This window comes from Lissotriton vulgaris, unplaced genomic scaffold (genome assembly GCF_964263255.1).
Source record: "Lissotriton vulgaris unplaced genomic scaffold, aLisVul1.2 SCAFFOLD_293, whole genome shotgun sequence".
NCBI classification, from domain to species: domain Eukaryota; kingdom Metazoa; phylum Chordata; class Amphibia; order Caudata; family Salamandridae; genus Lissotriton; species Lissotriton vulgaris.
Window position 1 is genome coordinate 731,061 of NW_028254211.1, and position 17,733 is coordinate 748,793.

At 48.8% G+C, this 17,733-nt stretch overlaps 1 protein-coding gene across 1 annotated transcript in view; it reads right to left on the bottom strand.

The window, feature by feature from the left end:
• The window catches only part of LOC147659640 (von Willebrand factor A domain-containing protein 8-like), a gene marked incomplete at its 5' end in the record, with an annotated part of 1,204,277 nt that overhangs the window by 55,423 nt on the left and 1,131,121 nt on the right, over window positions 1-17,733 (bottom strand). Inside the window, one exon of the mRNA XM_086951584.1 lies at window positions 3,973-4,098. Within this exon, the coding sequence (XP_086807710.1) occupies window positions 3,973-4,098 (126 nt within the window). The remainder of the gene's footprint in view (window positions 1-3,972; window positions 4,099-17,733) is intronic.

Consider the following 17,733-nt stretch of genomic DNA (forward strand, 5'->3'; position numbering starts at 1 on the left):
ACCGCTTTGATCAAGCACTGCACCCATACTGAGAGCACGTCGGAAAGTAACCATGGGTTTGTTAGGAAGCATATTTCCTAATACATTGTCCGTTAATACAATAGGCCAGTGATGATTTTGATGATCTGTCTTATTTTATTTTGTTGGCTACTGTAGTTGGTGATGAACCTGGGACATTCCTGTATGGTGGTATCTATTGTCTCATCAGGTAAGTTAGTGGTTTCAGAAGGAGTGCTTAGCAGGCTAGCCCGGGTTCTGTCTTGTGATTTTGCTAATGCTTGGTTAAACATTTTTTCTGTATAACCTCGGGCTTTCATGCGACTGCGTAGGTCATTGACATTAATCTCAAAATCATTAGTACTGCTGCAGATTCTTTTCAACCTAAGTATTTCCCCGTAGGGAATACTTTGGATCGTGTGCCTAGGGTGTAAACTAGAGGCATGAAGAGTAGTGTTGCCTGCAGTAGCTTTACGATGGAGAGTAGTTTGCACTCTATCGTGTTCATCAATGTATACAGTAACATCCAAAAATTCTGCTTGTTTGTTACTTATTTTGGATGTAATATATATATATATATACAATGGAAGACTAAAGGCACCCACTGGGGGAATTTAGCACGTATACAAGTCGAATAAGAACTGCATCTACCAGCATGCTCCAGCTTCACTTGGGCGTGACTTGTTATTTCAAATAAAACACGTGACAAGAGACAAGCCTCAGTCTTTCATTGGGCTGCCAGTGATCAAGGGCGAAAGGACGCCCAAAACGCGTATGGCCTGAAAGAATGGATGTGTGACAGGCTGTTGTGCTGCTACCTGCAGCATTTGTGCTGTAACCCCCTCGTGTGAGGCATTTCTACAAGGGCAACCTGTGGGAGAGACTATTATGCGGCTGGCTCAGTCGCGGAAATGCCCCGCCGCTGACACAAGGCGGATCTACTGTGCTCAAACAACGGAGCCGTGAATGGAACGAGGGGGGGCCTGAGCTGCCGGTAAATATTGGCATCACAGCGGCAATGTTGCACATCTTTCCGCCCACTTGGGGATTGACATTTTGAACAATGGAAGACTAAAGGCACCCACTGGGGGAATTTAGCACGTATACAAGTCGAATAAGAACTGCATCTACCAGCATGCTCCAGCTTCACTTGGGCGTAACTTGTTATTTCAAATAAAACACGTGACAAGAGACAAGCCTCAGTCTTTCATTGCGCTGCCAGTGATCAAGGGCGAAAGGACGCCCGAAACGCGTATGGCCTGAAAGGATGGATGTGTGACAGGCTGTTGTGCTGCTACCTGCAGCATTTGTGCTGTAACCCCCTCGTGTGAGGCATTTCTACAAGGGCAACCTGTGGGAGAGACTATTATGCGGCTGGCTCAGTCGCGGAAATGCCCCGCCGCTGACACAAGGCGGATCTACTGTGCTCAAACAACGGAGCCGTGAATGGAACGAGGGGGGGCCTGAGCTGCCGGTAAATATTGGCATCACAGCGGCAATGTTGCACGTCTTTCCGCCCACTTGGGGATTGACATTTTGAACAATGGAAGACTAAAGGCACCCACTGGGGGAATTTAGCACGTATACAAGTCGAATAAGAACTGCATCTACCAGCATGCTCCAGCTTCACTTGGGCGTGACTTGTTATTTCAAATAAAACACGTGACAAGAGACAAGCCTCAGTCTTTCATTGGGCTGCCAGTGATCTAGGGCGAAAGGACGCCCGAAACACGTATGGCCTGAAAGGATGGATGTGTGACAGGCTGTTGTGCTGCTACCTGCAGCATTTGTGCTGTAACCCCCTCGTGTGAGGCATTTCTACAAGGGCAACCTGTGGGAGAGACTATTATGCGGCTGGCTCAGTCGCGGAAATGACCCGCCGCTGACACAAGGCGGATCTACTGTAATCAAACAACGGCGCCGTGAATGGAATGAGGGGGGGGCTGAGCTGCCGGTAAATATTGGCATCACAGCGGCAATGTTGCACGTCTTTCCGCCCACCTGGGGATTGACATTTTGAACAATGGAAGACTAAAGGCACCCACTGGGGGAATTTAGCACGTATACAAGTCGAATAAGAACTGCATCTACCAGCATGCTCCAGCTTCACTTGGGCGTGACTTGTTATTTCAAATAAAACACGTGACAAGAGACAAGCCTCAGTCTTTCATTGGGCTGCCAGTGATCAAGGGCGAAAGGACGCCCGAAACGCGTATGGCCTGAAAGGATGGATGTGTGACAGGCTGTTGTGCTGCTACCTGCAGCATTTGTGCTGTAACCCCCTCGTGTGAGGCATTTCTACAAGGGCAACCTGTGGGAGAGACTATTATGCGGCTGGCTCAGTCGCGGAAATGCCCCGCCGCTGACACAAGGCGGATCTACTGTAATCAAACAACGGCGCCGTGAATGGAATGAGGGGGGGGCTGAGCTGCCGGTAAATATTGGCATCACAGCGGCAATGTTGCACGTCTTTCCGCCCACCTGGGGATTGACATTTTGAACAATGGAAGACTAAAGGCACCCACTGGGGGAATTTAGCACGTATACAAGTCGAATAAGAACTGCATCTACCAGCATGCTCCAGCTTCACTTGGGCGTGACTTGTTATTTCAAATAAAACACGTGACAAGAGACAAGCCTCAGTCTTTCATTGGGCTGCCAGTGATCAAGGGCGAAAGGACGCCCGAAACGCGTATGGCCTGAAAGGATGGATGTGTGACAGGCTGTTGTGCTGCTACCTGCAGCATTTGTGCTGTAACCCCCTCGTGTGAGGCATTTCTACAAGGGCAACCTGTGGGAGAGAATATATATATATATATATATATATATATATATATATATATATATATATATATATATATATATATATATATATATACTTATCAGTGATAGCAATAACTATAGTTTAATTGTTTGTTTAATGTAATAAACAATTAAAAATGTAGTTACACTTTTTAACAACCATAAATAGTATTTAAATTAATTAATTAGATGGCAGAGATGGGTTTTGTGTTTTGTGTCCAGCACCTTTTACAGATGCAGTTAATCAATGCAAACGTCTTCTAATGTAATGATACAATGTATCACTGCCACCTTCATCCACTGCTCTGAGAGGGCAGTGATACACACTGCATCTACTGATGCACTGTGCCACTCAAACCTTGTTTAACCCCTTGCGTGCTGATAACAGAACGGTTCCGTCATCAGCATCGGTTGAGCTGTGCTGATGACGGAACCATTCCGCCATGACTCCGCCCGCGCAAGGCGGAGTCAGCACAGGCGGAAAATACGCCCCGCACGCAAGGGGTTAAATACCGTAATATGATATATGACTGCCACCTTCTTTCAGAATGCTTTCAGAAGGCAGGGATACAAAAACAGGTAATCCCATCTTCGTCAAATGGAGTAATATAGAATATCGATTCCACCTGCATTCATGAATTTAGAGCCATCCACGCCAAACAACTTGTGCAGCGCCAGCACTTAAAGGTGTGAAGCACATTTAAGCACTATGAAGCATGTCACTTCACTCTGAAAGACTCATAAATCTAAAAACGTTTGCAAATGCTACCAACATATACTCACAAATCTTTTTGGAGTTATAGACCACTAATTGTCAAAAAAGAACGAATAAAGTACATCTCTTTTCCAGTGAGTGGCTACTTCTTTGTAAAACAATAAACTTCTTGAATGTAGTGGAGGGTGGAGAAAGAAATGTGCACGTGCACCTAGAAGCAATCACATAGCTTTCAGGAAGACCTCTCAATAATGTGCTTCCTGCATAATGCAAAAACACATGTGCTGTCATTTGACCCCTCCAATAGTGAGGATGTTCTCAGCATTATTAAGGTATCATAATATCCTGCTAACCTGCCCTGCAAAAAAGTGGACCATTTCGTTACAAAAGATAAAGATTTTCCCTTTTAAGAGTGTTCCTTGGTGAATATGCGAACACTTTGATTTCTGAGTACTCACCTCTGGCTCCAGCTCTCCTCGTCGCTTGTAGATAGCTTTTTCGCCAGTGAGCCCGTCGATGATTTTCGCATCGTCCAGCTCCCCCAGAGCTTGGTTCCTGAGCCACTGCCTTTCCTTGCCTTTGGCCTAAAAACAATATATAATATTCAGTATACAAGAACATACCTGTAGCAGTAAACAACTTTGTCGTTTCATTATTGCACCAGATAATATAATGGGCCCAATAACGAAATGACACTGCGAATAAACTGCTGTTTTTCTCATTGTCCAAAGAAGACATATTGAGGACTCTACCACCAAATGATGAGGCACTAGCAAGGAAACAAAAGGCATGCCCCAGATTAATTTAAACAGAAAGGGAAAGTTACTTACCTTTGGTAATGATATGTCTGGTGACTAATGATTCTTCCCACAGATTCCTCAGTTTATAAATGTCCTTCAGATGCCAGACTGGATCCAGAAAACTATTCCCACAGCAATATCTCTCCAGTGCAGACAGGTGACACCATGCAGCTATACCAGTGACTTCATTTGATCCAGATGTGACAACATCAATGGATATGTAGCAGTGACTTGTATGGTGGTGTCAGTTCCTGGACTCATTCTGCATCCCATTAAGGCGGGCAGACGTCTGCATACCTGCACATGTTATTGCCAACATCACTAACTTGTTGGGGGGAGAAGGCCATGAGGAATTTTCGAGAAGATAAAGTATCCACAACTTCTTCCTGTAGACTCCTTACCTTATGAATGAATCCCAGAGAAATACTATCGGGGAGGTGGGATTAAGTAATACAGATTAACCAAGGAAGTAATGAAACACAGTCCTGGCAAAGTTTCCATCACTATGGGACTCAGCTGTGAGGCAAACGTGTGTATCAATAGTATGTCCAAAGAACATGTTGCTGCTCTGCAAATATCTGTCACTGAGATGCCGCTGGTAAAAGAGTAAACACCACAATGACCCTCATTGAGCAGGCACAAAAACAACGGAGGATTGAATCTTTATGCAGAGAACAACTCCGCATAAGATTGTGAGCATGGGTTACCACTTTTTCCTTCTTGGCTGCAGCAAATCTCACAAAGAGCTGATCATCCACTCTGACCTGACGTTTGCAGTTGATTTAATGAGATATACTGGAGTCCAATCTTTACAACCTCTCCTCCTCCCTAGTTGGGTGAGGAGGATGAAAGAAAGATTGCAGACAGATAGATTGGTCAATGTAAAAGGTGGACTCATCTTTCAACAATTGCAGGTATTAAATACCACTTTATCTCTGTAGAACACAGCGAGAGGCGTCGAAACCATAAGACCTTGAAGTTCATCAACCAAACTTGTTGAAGTTATTGTCATCAGGAATATGCTCTTTAACATCAGTAAATGCATCAGACAACTGTGCAATGGGTAGGCCGTGGGCAAAGTCAACACCAGATTCAGTTCTCACTAAAGAACAATAAACAGTGTGAGAGAAAAAATATTTCAACCCTTCCAAAAAGGTGTCACCAAGAGGAATAAATAGAGAAAACAGTAAAATGGAAATGGCAGCTATATAGCCTCCTTAGCAAAAGATAGCATACAACGCAAAACATCAGAGCAGATAGAATAGAAAAAATTCACAACTTCGAGCTTACATCAAGAAACTTTGATCTGTGGCCACAAAAACAGATTTTGTGTGGGTTTGCGACAGTGAAAATGACAGCAGCCACTTACATGGGTAAGGAGAAGTTCTGTGGTTGGCATTGCTTAATCTGCAGAAGTGCAGCCACAATATCAAAGTTTTAGATTGGAGGACCTGAATATCCTGCTATGAAGGCTAACATCTGCATGGGTATGAAATGAGACTTCTGGGCATTGATAATAAAACAAACAAGCATTTGCAATGCAATGGTCTCGGCATCATTAAAGGTAGAGCTATTGGCATTGCTCATGACATTTTTTTTTCTTTAAATCAAAAGATTCTGCACTCACTACTCTGCACTCACTACTCTGCACTCTGCACTCACTACTCTGCACTCTGCACTCACTACTCTGCACTCTGCACTCACTACTCTGCACTCTGCACTCACTACTCTGCACTCACTACTCTGCACTCACTACTCTGCACTCACTACTCTGCACTCACTACTCTGCACTCACTACTCTGCACTCACTACTCTGCACTCACTACTCACTACTCTGCACTCACTACTCTGCACTCACTACTCACTACTCTGCATTACCACTCTGCACTCACTACTCACTACTCTGCATTACCACTCTGCACTCACTCTGCACTCACTACTCTGCACTCACTACTCTGCACTCACTACTCTGCACTCACTACTCTGCACTCAGCACTTACTACTCTGCACTCAGCACTTACTACTCTGCACTCAGCACTTACTACTCTGCACTCAGCACTTACTACTCTGCACTCAGCACTTACTACTCTGCACTCAGCACTTACTACTCTGCACTCACTACTCTGCACTCACTACTCTGCACTCACTACTCTGCACTCACTACTCACTACTCTGCACTCACTACTCTGCATTACCACTCTGCACTCACTACTCACTACTCTGCATTACCACTCTGCACTCACTACTCTGCACTCACTACTCTGCACTCACTACTCTGCACTCACTACTCTGCACTCACTACTCACTACTCTGCACTCACTACTCTGCACTCACTACTCACTACTCTGCACTCACTACTCTGCATTACCACTCTGCACTCACTACTCACTACTCTGCACTCACTACTCTGCACTCACTACTCTGCACTCACTACTCTGCACTCACTACTCTGCACTCACTACTCTGCACTCACTACTCTGCACTCACTACTCTGCACTCACTACTCAGCACTCACTACTCTGCACTCACTACTCTGCATTACCACTCTGCACTCACTACTCACTACTCTGCATTACCACTCTGCACTCACTCTGCACTCACTACTCTGCACTCACTACTCTGCACTCACTACTCTGCACTCACTACTCTGCACTCACTACTCTGCACTCACTACTCTGCACTCAGCACTTACTACTCTGCACTCAGCACTTACTACTCTGCACTCAGCACTTACTACTCTGCACTCAGCACTTACTACTCTGCACTCACTACTCTGCACTCACTACTCTGCACTCACTACTCTGCACTCACTACTCTGCACTCACTACTCTGCACTCAGCACTCTGCACTCACTACTCTGCATTACCACTCTGCACACACTACTCACTACTCTGCATTACCACTCTGCACTCACTCTGCACTCACTACTCTGCACTCACTACTCTGCACTCACTACTCTGCACTCACTACTCACTACTCAGCACTCACTACTCAGCACTCACTACTCTGCACTCACTACTCTGCATTACCACTCTGCACTCACTACTCACTACTCTGCATTACCACTCTGCACTCACTTTGCACTCACTACTCTGCACTCACTACTCTGCACTCACTACTCTGCACTCACTACTCTGCACTCACTACTCAGCACTCAGCACTCTGCACTCACTACTCTGCACTCTGCACTCACTACTCTTCACTCACTACACCTGTCCCTTTAGTCTAACTAAATATAATCTCCGATACCAATATGCCCGTGGGTATTATATATGTTTAAAGCCGCATTGCGTGTTGCTTGTCGGTCCATTAAACCAGCACGGCACTCCACTCTCTGCAATGGCCATGGCTGCGCTCGACAAACTTTTAAAATCAACTGTTTTACCATTTTTAAAAAAAAGTAATATTACTGCCAGTTTGGTCGTGATTGGGAAAACAAAAGCCGGTGCGCCCCCGACCCGCAGCAAGCGGCGTGACGTGAGTCTGATAATGCACTGGAAAACACATTCTCCTTTTCAGCAAGTAAAAATATGTGATAAAAAATAGAGACCTAAAAATAGAAAGGAAATGGTTAGCACACATAGGGTTGGTGCGAATACAAGGCTCCATTCTACCACTTCCAGAAGTGATGCAAAGCCACCACATGTCCTGTGGCACCAACTACCAGCATGTGGAAATAGTTGCTTAAAATCTGCAGTTAGAAGTATCCATTAAAAATATCCGTTTTAGGTGTTACTTACTAGACAGATGGCTGCTAAAAGTATTGATCCCAAATATTCCAACTGTATCAATTTCTCCACCCAGAGCAGCACTGCCCGCTCACCTCATGCCACTGGTGGCTTGGTTTGTTACTCAGCTTTTAAACTATTCCAGTAGAATGCACGATGGGATATTTGCAATCTAAAAAATGAACTCAATCATCACGCTGCTTCCCCCACTCAATTCTTTAATTTCTTAAATGTATTCTATAGATAAAGCAGTCCTTTTTGGCTCTTTTTCCGCCGCACTGGCAAAGCTAACAATGCATTTGTTAATGTAAAATTGAGTTTGTACATGGGGCGCAGTATGTATGGTAAGCGGTACTTTATACCTTATAATACAAGCCAACACTATGTTTAATCTAGTTGTCTACTCCTGCTGATGAAATCGAATTATCCACTTGAAAATAATGTATAGATGTTTAGCTCCATAATGCTGACGGGTGCACTATTAACAAACAAGCTTTCCCTTTTGCCGAGCCGACACCAGCTCAGCAGACAGACGAGCTGCAAGCGAAACCTATCGTGGGGTGGGACTGAGAAAACGAAACCTATCGTGGGGCGGGACTTCCGTTTTGTGAAGCCCGCGCCCACGGAGTGCCTGGAGGAGCAACGAGGGAGAGCCCCGCGGTCGGAGGGCCTTTGACCGGTGAGCGGAGCGGGGGGGGGGGGGGGGGGGGGGGGGAGCGGGGGGGGGGGGGGAGAATGCCTGTATGTCTGCGTGTCCGGAGGGCCTTTGACCGGTGAGCGGGGCGGGGGGGGGGGAGAGAATGCCTGTATGTCTGCGTGTGTGTGTGCGGCGGCGGAGGGGAGGGGTGGGGGGGGGGGGGGGTGCGACAACGGAGGGGTGGGGGGGATGCTCGGTGCACGTGTGTGTGTGTGTATGCATGCGACGCCGGGGGTGGGTTCGCTGTATGTGTGGGTGCGTGCGTGCATGAGCGCTCGTGTGTGTGTCTGTCGCTGTTTCTGCGCATGCGCGTGTGGTGTAGCTGCTTCCCAGGAGACAGCAGCTGAGCGCGTTCGCGAGCGCGTGGCCAGCGGAAATCGCCTCCTTGAAGAGGCAATGCGCGTGGCCAAGGCTGTCTCCTGGGAAGCATAGTCCCTGACAAAAGATCTCGGCGGAGACGCGCTTCCGCGCGTTGACGCCGAGACCTAAAAAGAGACAGGAGGGTCATGGTACCCTAAAGATGTTTTGAAACTAGTGAAGAATGCTCCCCGTTTACCAGCCAATCATTCAAGTACAGAAACACTGGGATAAAAAAAAATCTGAGCAAAAGTGCAACCATGGCCACTACTTTGGTTAAACTCAGTTGTCATGCCAAATGACAAGACCACAAAGTGAAAGTGCTTGGACCCCAGAAGGAATCGGAGGTAAAGACAGTGAATAGGGAGAATTGCAAGATTAAAGTGGGTGTCCTGGAGGGCACCGTTTGAACTTGACTTGCCAACTTAAGCAGTTTAAGATATGTAGGTCCAGCATAAGCATGAGTCCTCGATCCTTTTTGGGGACCAAGGGAATAACACCTAGTGCCCCTCTCCTCCAGTGACACCACATGTATGGTGCCTTTGATCAGAAGGGCAAATACCTCTGCCTTCAAGATTGAGGTGTGTAGCAGAGAGGGCATCCTGACAGAAAGGTGGCTGTCCAGTGAAGAATACTGGAAGGGGAGTGTACAGCTCATGAGGACAAGCAGGAGCATTCAGCGGTCTGTCCTTATGTCCCAGTTGGTGGCAAATGGCAGCCCTTTCCCCACCAGAAGCTGGTGATGACGGGAGGCGAAGTCAGAGATGTTTTGAGCTGGCAGATCCAGTGTGTGAGAAGTTGGCCTGATATGCAGTGCTCACTATTCTAGTGATCACTATGTATCAGTCCAAACAACCCTTATTGATGATTGGTTGTAAGTCAACCGTTAGACCAGCTATCCTAGTAGCATGGACAAGAGCAGTCTTTAGGCTAAACTCTAGAGGGCGTGTTAAGCCAGCTGTTATACCATCACATATACCCCTTGAACACCAAGTGAAAGGACACCACACAAGTTGTTATGAAAATAAAAGGATATTTATTTAGAACACAACAACCCTGGACTCTTTATGAGGACAGGGTGCTAAGCACAATACAAAGCTCTTAGGAAAATACGCAAAGTTGCACAATTTACACAAATGCCCGAGGGGCACGAAAAACCATATACTCTAAAAGTGGAATGCGAAATTACTAGCAGGTAAGTACTACACTAATAGGCTTTGGGATCGCTAGGAGTTGACTACTGAACCTTCAGATTACTAGCAGGAGGCCTAGGGAGATCGGGTGCAGAGTGTGCACTCTCACGCGGGATGCGGAACAAAGTCTATGGTTGCTAGAAAATACAAAGTTAGTGTTATCGGACGAATCCGACTAGGTAGAGCTGAAACGAAAAAGGATCTGGACCCTTGGATAGTGAGGCTATGCTGGGGCACCGAAATGCCGAAGTTACCTAGCCCAGGGGCTGCGGCTGCATAGGTCTGGAAAGACGTCGGGAATCCTCGTTGCAGTCTATGGAGCCTGAAAGAAGAAGTTGCTGGCAGGCGACCAGTGAAGAGATTCGGATGGATCCAAGCCTGGATCGGAGATGGAGGACACCTGTAAGCAGAGGGGACTAAGTCCTGAATCACTAGCCAGTGATCAGATGGGCACCAGGATGGCACCGGATGGAGTCACCTCGACCAGGTGAGTGGGCGACGCTGGGCTCTGCAGTCTCACGGACCAGGAGGCGTTGTCGGCGACCAGGATGGAGGTGCGAGCTGTCCCACGATGGTATCTGCTGTCGACGTCGCTGGACCCAGGATTGGGGCAACAAGTCTTGGCAAATGCAAGCCCACGCGGTGGACTCAAAATGGCGTCAGGAGTGGACCAGGAGGGTCCGGGGTGATCCTCTTTTGGAGGGGAGCTAGGGCCAGTCTGGAGCAACCAGACTAGTGGTGTTGATGTCGTCGTTCGTCGTCGGGAAGGCCACAAGCCAGCGGGCTAGTAGCCAGACAACGCGGTGAGCAGCAAACAGGCAGAAGGGCCCCACGCAGATCTCGTGGAGGCTGGGAGGCTGAACTTCGGTGCTGTAGCTGCTCAGGGTTGGGGCTTCTCGGACCCCAAAGCACTCACTCGAGGATCCCTCGGCGGTTGTGCTGGGCAAGCGTCGTGCAGTCCTGAAGATGGCCGGTCCCTCGAGGTCTCGTCACACCCACGAATCTCAGCTGGGCTGATGATGCAGGTTGAGGTCAGAGGTGCCAGGGAAGCCGGTTCTCGTCGAGCTGGGCAGTCTTGATCCGGAGGAGAGACTTACAGCAGACCGCGATGCTTGGATGGTGCCTGCGGATGCAGGGTGACTACTCCTTAGCCACAAGGGAGAAATCTTGAGAAGAAGTCGAGAGTTCCTTTCGTAGAAAGTAGTTTCAGGATTCAAAGATGATCTAATTTGGAAGGGGGCCCGCTCCTATCTTTATACTAGGAAAAGGGGCTGGCACGCGACTAGGTCCTGCCCATGGGTGGGACCAGGAAGGGGGGTGGTTACACCCCTCTCCCATGCCGGACTTTCCCCAGGTCAGGGGCTGGTGTGCCCCTGGAACTGGTTCTAGCCGGCCTATGCATAGTGAGCACCGGGGTGCCACTTGCAGTCACCTTCCTCTAAAGCCCTGCCTACCCAGGATACACAAAACCCTGTCTGGGATGGTGCTAGTACCGCCCCTGACAGGAAACCCTTTGTCCAAGCCTCCCTCGCTGGAAGGACTCCCAGCAGCAGGAGGTCAGACTTGTGTCTGTGGTGGCAGCATCCATTTTGTGATGCTGAGGCTTGAGTTAACTTTAACCGGGGTTCACAGTTACATACATGTCGTGTCCCTCTAGAAGGGTGGAATGCTAACCCCGTTACCAGAATTGGCGAGGGGTTAGTATTCCAATTCGTATGACACCTTACTCGACATGTTTTGATAAAGCGATACCAGAGTTAGCATATAACCGCGAGGATTATAATGCACTTAAGAGTATATGGTATGCGTTATCATGGAACAGCTATTAGGACTTGGTTCCGCAAGCTGCAAACGGGCTCAGCTCATGCCAGAGCACCATCTCACACGATTCCAAGCACACGCCATAGGAGTGACTGATAGGAATACGGGTGTCCATTTTAGGGTTAGATATAGGTATACTATATCTAAAGCAAAGGGTGATTACACCACCTTGCCCCAGCTGTCGTGCAGCCAGTTGTGTCAGATTTAGATGGCCAGCCAGGGGTGGCATAATACATGCTGCAGCCCCTGGTAGGCCCTGGGTACACCTATGCCCTGAGTTACAGGGTCTGATAAGGTGGCCCAGTACCAATGGGTAAATGCACCTAAGGTACACGTGTCAATTTAGTGAGAGAACAGCAAGGCTGTGGGTCTGATTAGCAGGCCCACAGCCAGAGAAGTCGTAAACCAGTGAAGCAAAAAGCAAAAATCTGGGGTGATCATAGGATTGCAGACCCTACTCTCCTACATGACCCCCCCCCCCCCCCCCCCCAAACTTTGGGACAATAAACTAACCTTGACCAGGTGAGTCTTCTTGCTCTAAGTGGAAATACCTGGAGAGCCCATCTGCATTGCCATGATCAGTGCCAGGTCTATGCTCCACTGTAAAATCCATCCCCTGTAGGGAAATGGACCACCTAAGCAGTTTGGGGGTTTCACCCTTCATCTGATTTAGCCACAAGAGGGGCTTATGGTCGGTCTGAATCTTGAAATGAGTGCCAAACAAGTATGGCCTCAGTTTCTTCAGGGCCCAAACCACAGCAAAGGCCTCCCTCTCAATAGCTGACCAATTTTTCTCTCTGGGGGTCAGCCTTCTGCTTATAAAAGCAATGGGCTGGTCATGACCATCAAAATTCAGCTGAGATAGAACAGCTCCCACACCCAACTCAGAAGCATCTGTTTGGACAATGAATGGTTTGGAGTAGTCTGGACTCTTTAGGATAGGTGCTGTGCACATGGCCTGCTTTAGGTCATCAAATGCTTTTTGACAGCCTGCTGTCCACTGAACTTTCTTTGGCATCTTTTTACTTGTCAGTTCATTAAGTGGAGTCACAATTGATCCATAATTTCTGACAAATTTCCTATAGTAACCAGTCAGGCCCAAGAAAGCTCGAACCTGAGTCTGGGTGGTTGGAGGAGCTCAGTCCCTGATGGACTGTATCTTGCTCTCCAGTGGCTGAACCTGGCCTCCACCTACAAGGTGGCCCAGGTATACAACCTGTGTCTGCCCTATCTGGCACTTTGTGGCCTTGATAGTGAGACCTGCTGCTTGCAGTGCCTCTAACACTTTCCTCAGGTGGACCAGGTGATCCTCCCAGGTGGAACTAAAGACAGCTATATCATCAAGATATGCTGCACAGAAGTCATCCAGCCCAGTGAGAACTTGATTCACCAGCCTTTGGAAGGTGGCAGGTGCATTTTTCAGGCCAAAGGGCATTACCACAAATTGATAATGTCCACCAGGGGTTGAAAATGCTGTCTTGGGTTTGGCATCCTCAGCTAACCTGATTTGCCAATACCCAGCTGTCAGGTCAAATGTGCTTAAGTAGTTGGCAGAAGCCAATCTATCTATAATCTCATCTGCCCTTGGTATTGGGTGGGCATCAGTCTTAGTGACTGCATTGAGGCCTCTGTAGTCTACGCAAAACCTCATCTCTTTCTTACCACCCTGGGTGTGAGGCTTTGGCACTAGAACTACTGGACTAGCCCAAGGGCTATCTGAGGGCTCAATGACTCCCAGCTCCAACATTTTCTGCACTTCTGTGTTGATGCAGTCTCTAACATGATCAGGCTGCCTGTAGATTTTACTCTTGACTGGCAGGCTGTCACCAGTGTCAACGTCATGGGTACACCAATTGGTCTGACTGGGTGTCAGAGAGAACATATTTCTGAAGGATTGAAGAACTTGTTTACAATCCTTCTGTTGATGATCAGAGAGGCTGCCACAAAAGACAACACCATCTACTGATCCATCATCAGGATTCTGAGTGAGCAGGTCTGGGAGAGGGTCACTCTCTTCCTCCTGTCCCTCATCTGTGGCCATGAGCAAGCTCATGTCCTTCCTGTCAACATATGCTTTGAGCCTGTTCACATGGAGCACCCTGTGGGGGCTCCTGGGAGTTCCAAGGTCCACCAGGTAGGTGACCTCTCCCTTTTGCTCAAGGATTGTGTGGGGCCCAGACCATTTGTCTTTGAGTGCTGCTGGGGCCACTGGCTCCAACACCCACACCTTCTGTCCAGGCGTGTACACAGTCAGGACAGCCTTTTGGTCATGCCAAGCTTTTTGGAGTTCTTGGCTTGCCTCAAGGTTTTTAGAAGCCTTTTCCATATACTCAGCCATCCTGGAGCGGAGACCAAGTACATAGTCCACTATGTTGGTTGCAGGCTTTTTGAGAGGCCTCTCCCATCCTTCCTTTACCAAACACAGGGGTCCTCTCACAGGATGCCCATACAGAAGTTCAAAAGGGCTGAAGCCAACCCCCTTCTGTGGGACCTCTCTGTAAGCAAACAAAAGGCAGGGTATCAGGACATCCCATCTACGCCTGAGCTTTTCAGGTAGTCCATGAATCATCCCTTTTAGGGTCCTGTTGAACCTTTCAACAAGCCCATTGCATTGTGGATGATAGGGTGTAGTGAACTTGTAGTTGACACCACATTCCTTCCACATAGCAGTCAAATATCCTGACATGAAGTTTGCACCTCTGTCAGAGACAACCTCCTTAGGGAAGCCCACTCTGGAGAACACTCCAACTAGGGCTCTTGCCACAACAGGTGCTGTAGTGGTCCTAAGGGGAATAGCTTCAGGATACCTGGTGGCATGGTCCACCATCACCAGTATAAACTTGTGCCCTGATGCTGTCTGGGGTTCCATTGGACCAACAATGTCAATCCCCACTCTTTCAAAGGGCACCCCCACCACAGGCATTGATATAAGGGGGGCCTTTGTTGTGCCACCTGACTTACCACTGGCTTGACAAGTGACACAGGAGCGACAAAACTCCTTGGTATCTTCATTCATGTGAGGCCAGTGAAAGTGTGAGACAATTCTGTCCCAAGTCTTGTTCTGGCCTAAGTGTCCTGCAAGGGGAATCTCATGGGCCAAGGTGAGAAGGAAACCTCTCAGAGACAAGGGGATGACCAGCCTCCTGGTTGCACCAGGTTTGGGGTCTCTTGACTCAGAGTACAGGAGTCCATCTTCCCAGTATACCTTGTGGGCACCTGTGGCGTTCCATGCAGCCTCAGCAGCAGCCTGCTGTCTGAGGGGTTCAAGGGAAGGGAAGACTAACTGTTCCTTCCCCAGGTCTTCTCTGGAGGGTCCCCCTGAACCCAGAAACTCAACCTGATCAGGTTCAAGTTCTTTAGGCTCAGTTTCCCTCAGCTCTTTGAGGTCAGCCTCCTCTGAGACTTGATCCACAACCTGGGGCAAGGGGGGAGGCAATGCCTTAACCCTACTGCTCTTCTTCTTGGAAGGTGTCTGGTCCATTGTTCCAGGATCCAGCACCTGTTCAGTGGGGCATCTTCTGGCCTGTGACCTAGTCACAGCAAGCACATGTGCTGGCAAGCCTAACATTTCCATGTGAGTCCTCTGCTCCACTTCTGACCATAGGGATGACTCCAAATCACAACGCGATAATTGCACTGAGCTGCGCTTGGGATCTGGCATCTTACTTGTAGCGCGTTATTTTGCACTGTAACTGCTGTGACGATGAGCATTAAGTGTGCCTCATTTTGTCAGCATAGATTTAATTGTAATTGTTGCGCATTTTATTTCACTGTGCCTTCGTTGCTCTCTTCTGTGGCGCTTTATTGTTAGTGCTTGGCGCTTTGTTGCTCGTGCTTTACCACACGCCGCCATTTCGTTGTTGTTGTTTTTCCCTGCAAGCCCGTCCTCTAGAGCCCGCCCCGCCTCCCAGCTGAGCCCCCCTCGCCCCTCCCCCTCCACCCATTTATGTCAGCAGAACTAGCGCGCAGCGTTCACGCGCAGCGACCGCACCACATTCGCGCTGAAGGTGCGCCAAAGGTAAGCCCGTCTACGCCCGTCCGCGCCTGGACCGCGCCCAGCGCCAGACCCCCTGGCCCTCGTACCCCCCACCCCTCCCGCATCTCCTACGCCGCCTCCACCCTCCTAGCCCTAAACCCCGGCCGCCCCCCCAACTGCGTCCAAGCCGCTCCCGGACACATCCATGGACCCTTCTCTTGCTTCTCCTGCAAGTTCGACGGCACAAAGAACAACTCCTCACCCACGAACACAAAACAGTTATCTGACACCAAACCACCTACAGTGCATCCTGCTCAACACCCGCTCAGTCCACAGACACGCCATCGACCTCTGGAATCTGCTTGACACCATCTCTCCAGACGTCGCCTTCCTAACTGAAACATGGATGAACGCCACATCAGCCCCAGACATCACCATTGCCATCCCGGAAGGCTATAAGATCATCCGTAAGGACCGTACCGACCAAACAGGAGGAGGCATCGCTATCGTCCATAAGAAATCCATCCGCATCTCAACCAGCTCTGACGTCAATCTCGCCAACTCTGAACACCTTCATTTCCTGATCCACATCGACCCCAAGACCACACTCAGAGGCACCCTCCTCTACAGGCCACCAGGACCCCGGGCACAATTCAGTGAGGACATCACGGACTTCATCACCCCACACGCCCTCCCCTCCGAGGATTACATTCTTTTGGGAGACCTCAATTTTTACCTTGAAAAGAACAATGACCGCAACACCACCACCCTTCTGGACAACCTCGCCAACCTCGGACTCAAACAACTTGTCACTACCCCCACCCATATCGCAGGTCACACACTTGACCCTATCTTCACCTCCAGCAAACATATCTCCTTCAGCCACACCACAGCTCTCCTTTGGACGGATCACAGCTGCGTTCACTTTACCTACAACAAGACCACTTCCAACAACCATCCTCAACCCACTCTGCGAAAAAACTGGAACAAAATCACCATCGACCAGATCTCCTCATCGCTTCTTCAAAATCCCCCCGCCCACTCCTCAAACCCCGACCAAGCAGCCATTAACCTCACCCAATGGCTTTCCAACAGCGCCGACACCCTAGCACCATTGAAAAAACGTCAAATCAAACTAGGCAGCAAGAAGGCCTCCTGGTTCAACGATGATCTTAAGAAATCCAAGAAACTCTGCCGCTCCCTTGAGAAGGCCTGGAAAAAAGACCCAAACACCAGCACCAAGGACGCCTTTAAAAATGCCACCCGTATACACCACCAACTGATCCGGAATGCCAAGAAAGCCGCTTTCAAGGACCGACTAGATAGCAACGCCCACAACAGCAAGGAACTATTCAACATCGTCAAGGAATTTACCAACCCCTCAGCCAACTCCAACGACATCACCCCCTCTCAAGCCCTCTGCGACTCCCTAGCCTCATTCTTCCACAACAAGATTGCAGACATCCACAACAGCTTCGACAACCGACCCGAAGACCAACCCACCCTACCCTCTGCAGAACCCCCACCCCCCTTGAACATCCTCAATTACTGGAACCCAATCTCCACTGAGGACACCATCCGCCTGATGAACTCCATCCACTCAGGATCCCCCACAGACCCTTGCCCTCACCACATCTTCAACAAAGC